General features: G+C 36.1%; 1 protein-coding gene across 1 annotated transcript in view; it reads left to right on the top strand.

The window, feature by feature from the left end:
• Positions 1-8009, top strand: part of LOC119596782 (tyrosine-protein kinase hopscotch-like) — a gene marked incomplete at its 5' end in the record, with an annotated part of 26338 nt that extends 18329 nt beyond the window's left edge. The window contains 9 exons of the mRNA XM_037946106.1: positions 169-222; positions 603-813; positions 1381-1532; positions 1988-2117; positions 3522-3650; positions 4255-4428; positions 4996-5165; positions 6531-6666; positions 6873-8009. Coding sequence (XP_037802034.1) covers positions 169-222; positions 603-813; positions 1381-1532; positions 1988-2117; positions 3522-3650; positions 4255-4428; positions 4996-5165; positions 6531-6666; positions 6873-7031 — 1315 coding nt within the window. The remainder of the gene's footprint in view (positions 1-168; positions 223-602; positions 814-1380; positions 1533-1987; positions 2118-3521; positions 3651-4254; positions 4429-4995; positions 5166-6530; positions 6667-6872) is intronic.
• Between the last annotated feature and the right edge of the window lie 1978 nt (positions 8010-9987).

The raw sequence follows: 9987 nt of genomic DNA on the forward strand, positions 1-9987 counted from the left end.
ATTCCTTGTGCATATATTTTTTTAACTTTAGTTTCTGTTCTTTTTTTAACCCTAACATAGATTTATTTTTATTTTTTTTTCCTTATGTTAGGTTCATAGATTATCTTGGTCTCGAGATCCTCTACCAGACCAGACAAAAAATTTTTTAATTTCTAGATTTTAACCAAGGTCTGGACAAGGCCCAGATCCTCAAGCAGAAGGGCCAGATATAAAGAGAAAAGGGTTGAGACCAAATTGACCAAAGGAAGTTGAGGGAAGGGAGATGGATGAGGAAGGGATGAAGGAGAGGGAGAGGGAGAGGGAGAGGAGAGGGAGAGGGAGAGGGAGAGGGAGAGGGAGAGGGAGAGGGAGGGAGAGGGAGAGGGAGGAGGGAGAGGGAGAAGGAGAAGGAGAAGGAGAAGGAGAAGGAGAAGGAGAAGGAGAGGGTGAGGGAGAGGGAGAGGGAAAAGGAGAGGGAGAAGGAGAGGGAGAAGGAGAGGGAGAGGGAGAGGGAGAGGGAGAGGGAGAGGTGGAGGGGAAAGAGAAAAAGAGAAAGGGAACATAAAAAAAAGAGAAAAGATAGTAGAGGAGAAAGGAGGGAGGCCCTTAGTGAAGGTATGAAGGCAGAATAATTATTGTGCCATTTTTTCTTTTTTTACTTTTTCAGTTTTTAATTCAAGGAAGAAACACTCCTACCAGACAATCTATCGCGCAAGTTCATCAACAACAGAGAACGAAGTAGAGGAAGACACCAATAATGATATGGATGATTATAATAGTTCCATCACAACGCAGGTCACGACGTTGACTCTCTCGGACGGCACCACTTCAGAGGAAAGGCTTAGTTCTTTGTATATGATTTGCATAAATGGACATGCATGTCTTTGTGAATATCCATTTACAAAATTACAAAATGATGTGTATGTTTATGTACATGTGTCTGTATCACTTGAAATATTTGTGTGTGTGTGTGTGTGTGTGTGTGTGTGTGTGTGTGTGTGTGTGTGTGTGTGTGTGTGTGTGTGTGTGTGTGTGTGTGTGTGTGTGTGTGTGTGTATGTATTTATGTATGTATGTATGTATCTGTATTTGTATTTGTATTTGTGTGTATATACACATAATTATGCATATTTATATGTATATATTTTTTTACAAAGTTAATTATCATAGGTGATACTGTTCATATCATTTAATTTTAGAACTAATAAAGTGATGTTTTACTATTGGCTTCATTTAATTTTAGGGCTAGTAGAAGATTTGTTGCTATGAAGTTGATTGAAGTTGGAAAAGTCCCAGCTATCTGCAGTCACTGGCCTAGATCTCCATTACTGGCATTTATCTGTCTCATAAATTTGTTTATTTTTATAGTGAGTTTAAGCTAATGGGTATCTTCCCCATGCAGTTTGTTGTGAACAAGGTATCGGAAGCTTTTGTTGACGACCTCATCTCAATAGGATCTGATTTTTATCCTTTGCCGATGGCCTACAACAATGTCTATGCTGAATCTGATTCTCCTGAGGCAGCAGCTCCTGGCCTTACTGAAACCGTGACAAGGTGCTCGAGAGAAGTTTATTGTTGTTTCTAACTTTAACCTGTTCCTGGTTTGGTGCATCATATGATATATTATTTCATGATTTCCTTCAAGTGCTCTCTCTCTCTCTCTCTCTCTCTCTCTCTCTCTCTCTCTCTCTCTCTCTCTCTCTCTCTCTCTCTCTCTCTCTCTCTCTCTCTCTCGCTCTTGCTCTCTCTCTCGCTCTCTCTCTCTCTCTCTCTCTCTCTCTCTCTCTCTCTCTCTCTCTCTCTCTCTCTCTCTCTCTCTCTCTCTCTCTCTCTCTCCCTCTCTCTCTCTCCTTCTCTCTCTCTTCTTTTTTCTCTTTTATTCTCTATCACCCTCTCCCTCTCCCTCTCCCTCTCTCTTTCTTTCTCCCCCTTTATATCTCACACTTGCACACATTCACAAAGGTAAATATATACTTGTTTATGAATTTTAGCATTTGTTTCCCTTTCAGTACAGAGAAATTAAGTACGCTGTTACTGCCTCCACTTGCTGCACAACGTTTACCAGAATTGCCTGCCATCCCGTCCGAGCCCCTGCAACTCGACAAGTCTGACATTACATTAGACATCAAAATCGGAGAGGTAAGGTGCCTGATGGACTAAAGGCGAGATTCAATTAGCCTCATTTCACTCTGGAATTAGACTCAAGTTGGGGATTATCACCATTTTGGCCAGGAATAGGTACACTGTCCAGGGAACAAGGTGAACCAGACCTAAAGCATACATTGCATAGATCCTGCTATTCTTATTTGGAGGCAGTGGTGTCCTATAGTCTATAATTGCAATTTAGACAATATTGTTATGGAGATATAATGCCATTAAATATATTTTGAAGCCTAGACATGCCAAGCTCAGTGAAGTGTAATTTTATATAAACAGTTGGGGAAAATTGGCAACTGGAGGTGGCTTATAGGGATGCTTTTGAAGTAGTTTTTTTTCATAATTTTCTCCATTTGAATTACCCTTTATTGCAGGGGGACATGTCTTTATGATTTAGTTAGATACTTATGATATTGGACTCATATTTTTGATATTGGTGATATATATAAATCATGATGTTTACATTGCTTTGAGAGATATAGTTTGAGCTAATATTTTCCCCATCTATATATATATTTTTAGCTGCAATAAGTAGATTGGGGTTGTTCATTCTCCTATCATTTTTAACCCATTGGATCTGGGTGTGTCATGACCTGCACATAGATCAAAATTCATGTATTAAGCTTACTAGGGCTGAGACTCTCTTGAGTGTGTGGCTTGTAGGCCCTGCTTGCTGAAACATTCAAGTGCCATCTCAAGACTGTCTGCCTTCCCTTTGCTTTGTTATTTTCTCCTTTTCTGCATAAGTGTTATATGCTTTATTGCTTATATTTGTCCATTGTTATGGTGTATCAAAATGGTAATAGATTGATTTCCTTGAGCAGACTACATATTGTCTCTTATCTTGATATCTTGGGTCTTATCTTTTTCCAAGAACTTTGTGCACTTATAATAATTTACTGTTGTCAGTCTGGCCCTCAGCCAGATTTTTTCATGACGGCATAATCATGTCACCTGGCTCTCAGCCAAATTTTTTCCTGATCCAATGGGTTAACAGCCATCTAGTTCTCCTGTGTATCAACACCATGTACCTAATGATAAACACTCCTGATCTCAAAAAAGGATGTTGTAATGTTGATTCATAGCTAAATTTGGTTACCTAGAGGATATTGCTGTAATAGCCCTAGTTATCTGAGTGCTTGTTCTGTTCATATTGCTAAATGATTCCTGGTTGCACTGATAAATTATGGTATATTTTGTATTTTGATTGATTTTGTCTTAGGGTCAAGAAATATCTATCCAGCCCATAGAAGCTGTGTAGTAAATCCCATAAATGTATACATTAAACTTGTAACTATACATAATAGTTTTATAAAATCTTTATTACATCCTGTAACCCCGTGTTCCAAAACGTATAGTTTTCTTGACCCTCAAAAATGTTTGCAGGGGTACTATGGGGTGGTGTACCGTGGTGAGATGAAAGACCCCTGGGGACGTGTGGAGACTGTGGCCATCAAGACCCTGAAGGCTGCAGGACAAATTGAGGATCACATGAGGGAAATCAATATTATGAAGGTATGATGGAGGAAATAAAGCTGCTAGAGTATGCTTCTTTTGTGGTTAGAAAAAATATACTCTTAGAATGCATATCTCTGTTCCTCTCTGTTCCTCTATCCCTTGCTTCCTTTTTATCCCTTTCCCCCTCTTTCCCTCTCTTTCCTCCTCTCTCATTTATCACTGAAGTGTTCTTTATATTGTTTAGTTAAATGATATCCATTTTTAAATAATTGTTTTAAGGGAATAATTTCATAATAGCTGGAATATGTTGTAAAGAATATATGTGTAAAGCATAATGAATGTCAGTTGCCATACTCCAGAAAAAAAAGAAAGTAACTTAGGTGTTTCAAATCAGTTTGGTAATGAAGACAAAAAAAAAAAAAAAAAAAAAAAAAAAAAAAAAAAAAAAAAAAAAAAAAAAAAAAAAAAAAAAAAAATTTAATGCTTTATGAATAAAGTTAAATGGAAAAAGAGGATCCCTTAACAAGGAATATTTATACATAGAAACATATATTTTGAGTGTATATTTGTATCTAGAAAGAAAAGTAAAATTAAATTCTCAATTGTTATAGTATGATGTAGAATTGCTTCTAATTTTTTATGTGTTTGAAATCTCCTATAGAAATTAGACCACAAGAATGTGGTGAAGTTGTGTGGCCTTTGTGAAGGAGATGGGGAAGAGCTGTACATGATTATGGAGTATTTGAAGGAAGGGTCTCTGAAAGCATACATTCTCCGATGCACTGATCATATCACAGATAGACACCTTCTCAAGTTTGCTTTGGATATCGCAGAGGTAAGTCAGTTTAGTTGTGTGTGTTATAGTAGGTTGTTTTGTGAGTTCATACAATGCAACAAATGCATGTGCACATACTTGTAGAGAAATATGGCCATATATACATACATATACATAGGAGCATGAACACAGATATATGTGCATAGGAACATGAATAGATACACCTACATAGAAACATAGAACAGCTACACTAACCTAGGAACATATACACAGATACACATGCATACACCAACATGGGAACATAAATAGATACACTTAAATATGAGCATGAACACAAATAGGCAAGCATATACTGGAGCATGGACATTAATACACATAAGTAGGATAGGACCATGAACACAATTATTCATATGTGAGAATACAAACATGGATACAGTAATGTAAGGACAGAAACACAGATACAAAAGAAATTTTACATAAGTAATAAGAGAATTTGAGTGAAATATCCATTCTAATATTATGGCATAATGAAAACAGACAGACACATGCAAAGAGAAGTGTTTATCTATTTATATGATAAAAAGATTGAAGGAAACTATTATTCATTTGACATGATGACTTTTTCAGGGGATGGACTATCTTGAACAAAAGAGAATCATTCACCGTGATCTTGCAGCTCGCAATGTCCTTGTTGCTGATGAAAATACTGTCAAGATTACTGACTTTGGTCTTGCCCAACAGCCAAATAAAGGAAATTACTATATTCGCCAAACTGTGAGAGCTTTACCGTTAGGATGGCAAGTATACATGTAGTAGAATGTTTAATGATCTTATGAGAATGAAATTATTTTCCAGAAAAGTTTTCATAGGGAGACTGGGAAATTTAATAAAGATAGATTCATTTAGTGAAACTGCAATATAGAGTTACAGAATAAAAAAAACCTGAATGAAGCTGCATGATACTGCTATGTAAATAATTTTATATTTTTAACCCAGTCATGCCTGGAGATGCTGGATGATGTCCTATCATGCCACTAAAGCTGAGATGAGGTCTTCATGACATGCACAGTTGCTCTATATTGTGCATGTTAACCCCCTTATCCAGGCAACATGACCATCATGTCACTGATGTTAACCCCTTATCTGGGTGACACGACCATCATGTCACTGAATCTGGTGCCATCACAGGAAAATCTGGCTATTTGCTGGCTGACATGAACCTGTACTTGTGAGCATTTCAGCTGAAGGCCAGGGTGATAGAAAGACTGGTCACAAGTGCACAAACCTATTGGGAGGTTTATTTTACTCATTTGGAGATTTTGCATTATTCTCATTGATATATGAGTGGTATGTAATGTTTGTGAGTGGTGACTGGAAGAGCACTGGTTCCATGGAGGGTGCCATTTCCATGCCCAGCATCATATTCCTGGCGCCATGAGCGGCAATGTAGGTTGTATTATATAAAACTGAATAAAGAAGAAGAAGAAGAAGAAGAAGAAGAAGAAGAAGAAGAAGAAGAAGAAGGAAAAGAAAAAAAAAAAAAATATTATATATATATATATATATATATATATATATATATATATATATATATATATATATATATATATATATATATATATGTATATATATATGTGATTTGATTGCTGTGATGGAACTGGATCCAGTGGGTTAAACAGCTGTGTACTCATTTGGCCCTGGCTGCATTCATAAAGGAAAAATAGCCCTTCAAAAATAGGCTTAAATCCTCTCTCAAATCCCATTCTTACAGACCCAAGAGAGCAGTGCAATTTTGTTTCTCCACAGGTACCTTGACATGCTGTTTGGTATTGCAGTGAGGGCTCTTGCCATGGGTGGATTGAATATATAAATAGGAAAGCACTGTATGCAATATTTTTCTCCTCTTTTAACCCTGTGAAGAGGGATAATATTTTGAAATGCCTGTTGATGGAAAAGACAGATGTTAATGGTGATTGAAATGAAAATAAAAGACTTCCCGTTAGGTAGAAGTAGATGAGGTTGTTTAAGCATATGAAAAGTGTTAAAACTGGCACTTTGCCTTTTCAATATGATGTGCCTTTAAAGGGATAATTATATTATTTTATACAGCTGTAGATAGCATTACATCTTACATCCAAAATCTCTTTCTTTCCCCTTTGTAGGTATGCTCTTGAATGCGTTGAGAATGAGCAGTATTCGCACAAGAGTGATGTCTGGTCTTTTGGTGTGACCTGCTGGGAGATGTTTACTCGTGGTGCTGAGCCTGACCTTCCAGAAAAGTCGGATGAACTCATACAGGTTGGGTGCAAGGAAGCTTTTTTTTCTACATTTGCCAGATATGAGTCTGAACAAAAATTGTTTCTGAGGATGGGATGTATTTTGTATTTACTGTATGTTTTGAAAGTGATGTATATGGATAAATGTTCAAATGAATATTATTTTTTAAATTGGAGTCATGTAATAGATAATTGATACTTATTATTCCCCAAATTGTTCATTCATAGGCCCTGAAACTTGGCAGACGACTGGTTTGCAAGGGCGCATGCAGGACAAACATCTACTCCAAGTTAATACGTATTTGTTGGGATCAAGAGCCAGCTGGACGGCCTAATTTCTCTGACCTTATAATAACTATCAAGGAACTGCAAGAGGAGTACATGTGATTGCAATTAAAGATCTTTGGCTTCATTGAGTTGAGTGAGTCAGTGACTGTCCATTCAGTTTACAGCTGTCATAGCAGACCTACATCAGGAATACTGGTTGTTGACTATTTCTTTTTTCTCAGCTTTTAACTTAATAGTTTTCTGTAATAGGGAATTATTGAAGCTTAATCTTGTATAGATTAAGCTGTCAGTGTCAAGATGTTATTATGTGACATTTACATTACTTATTCTGCCATGGATATTGCAGTGTCGTTATTCTGTAATAATTTCCCAGCTATAGTATTATTATTTTGTCTGAATACTGTAGCTTGTGTTTTGTGATACCCTCCAAAGAATTAAGGATTTTTATATTGAGTGTCTAGAAAATAGATACATTGTAAAATATCAGTGGGACTGGCAGGTTTCTTTTGCAGTTTTGCAATTATATCTCTGTAAATTTTTAGATTTTAACTTTAGATTTAAAGTATTTTTAGAGGAACAATATTACCAATATCAGGTGCAATGATTTTGTAACTTTAATGGAATTAACTAATTTGGTGTTGTAATTCTTCCTTATTGTATTTTAGAAATGTCTATTTTACTGAAGATCATTCTTGTGTAGAGAATGCTGGTCAGAGGGTACGGCTTTGTGTGTATGCACACATTATCTCAACTCTATTTTCATAAAAGACATTGCTTGAACATTTCTGATACTGCAGTATGATTATCACCATACTGCCAAAGCAAAATTATTTTTTACAACATATGATGATTTTTTTGGGAAAAGTGCTAAGCATTTTAGACTGTAGTCCTTGTATGAGTAAAGATGATGGTCAGATTATAGTAATCAAATATATATTTATAAATAGCTTTAATTGCCTCTTGCTTTACACAGAGTGGGTGTATATATGATAGAACTTTCAGAGGCATATATGGAACACAATTGTATGTATATTAATGTAATAAAATACATTCCACCATATGGCCTGCAAATGCAGATATTGATTTTATGTTATTGTCACTCTCACAATGTACATTTGTTCAGTAAGTTGGCAGAAGTCCTTAAAGAAGTTATAGCTATTGTTCTATACATCCTATTAGATGGTATTTTGGAATCCAGTGATTTTAAAGTTGCATTTTATAATTTTTTATGCACATTATGAATATTTATTTCTTTACTAATAGATAGATGTCCCATTTTTTCTTATTGATATTTAGCCCTAAAGATGCATAAATGTATATGCAGTAGGACCTGGATGTATGAATATTTTGCAAAGGACAGCTAGCATTCCAGTTTTCCTGTGGTAAACACGTTTAACCCACATCCATCACACAGCTGCAGTGAGGGGGGAGGAAGTGGCAGATGTCAGCAATATTATTGCTATAAGGTAACAAGGTCAGGGTATGAGTCAGTAACATATGTGACAAGCCAAACAGCCAGATAATCAGGAATAGTTAACCCCTTGCTGACGGGTGGCATGTACGCACATACCATGGCATGGCGGGACCATCTGCCGGGACATGTACGCACATGCCATGGTGTATCTATGAACATGCCATGAGTTTTTTTTTGTTACAGTCACGGCAAAAGATTATTTTTCTGCCACTGAAAGTGTAATTAAGTCAGTTTTAACACTTTCTCATTTTTACCATGAAAAAAAAAAAAAAAAAAAAAAAAAAAAAAAAAAAAAAAAAAAAAAAAAAAAAAAAAAAAAAACACACACACACACACACACACACACACACACACACACACACACACACACACACACACACACACACACACACACACACACACACACACACACACACACACACACACACACACACACACACACACACACACAACAAAGAGACGATTTCAACTCCGTGATGCCACACACTGCTTATTTTATTCGGACTATAGACCGAATAATGATCATCTATGAAGTCTATATAACAACAAAAGTATTCTTCAGTCTCGATTTATCAGGAAGTATGGCAAGTAGAGACTTTAGAAAATAATGAAAACTGAAAATACAACATATCTTTGTAGTATTACGAAGAAACGGCATGGGATGCTGGTATTTGGCATGAGTGGTCGCACATGACTGGGCGATGATATAAGCCCACGGCAGCGAGGCCTGGGCCTCTATGAATACTACCCGTCAGAAATGGGTTAAGATTCTAATTGGTAAGACTGTGTGAGGGTTAAACAAAGAAACTTTTTCGCCTTCTTGTTTACCTTTGTGTTTTATTGAACAACAGCAGCAACAATAACCAAAACCACAACACCAAACAAAAACTGGAAGGCCATATATCAACTTGGGTTACATTTAATTAGAATGTGTAAACAGATTAAGGGTTAACATTAAAGATATTTGATGAATACTTTTGATAGCAATGTATGTTTTGTGTGGGGTTTGTGTTATGGAACCTGAATATCTCGAAAAAAAGGTCTTGTAAGAAAATTTAGTTTTGTATTTGAATATTATTATCATCAAGGCATTTGTGTCTAACATAGAATTTTAGAGTTTGCAGCATCTTCAGATATTTACAAATTGAGTAAGGGATGTTGCAGTAAGTGATGCCTTTATTTTGATAATGTGATTGTGGTGTGGTCAATGTATTCAATGTAGCCTCCTGAAATTAATGTAGTTACTGCTGCTTTTTTCTAAGTATTTTCTTGGTTACACACATACACATACATGCACAAGCACAAACAAACACACTCACACTCATTCACTCATTCATACAATATTTTTATTCACTATTCATACCATTACATCTGTTCATTTATGACTCATCAGTAAGAAAAAATAAGTTTGTATCTGTCGTTGTTTATATTATAGAGATTAAATATAGAGGTTTCTGTGTAACAAATCTTAAAGAGAAAATAAGCTTGCAATGTGCCACTGTCATAAATGTGGGTGTATGCCAAGTGAAGCATAGCCTTGACCTACAGGTTATGTAGAGTGCCACTTCCTCCACATGGGCA

The sequence above is a fragment of the Penaeus monodon genome, chromosome 38 (genome assembly GCF_015228065.2).
Source record: "Penaeus monodon isolate SGIC_2016 chromosome 38, NSTDA_Pmon_1, whole genome shotgun sequence".
Taxonomy (NCBI): Eukaryota; Metazoa; Arthropoda; class Malacostraca; order Decapoda; family Penaeidae; genus Penaeus; species Penaeus monodon.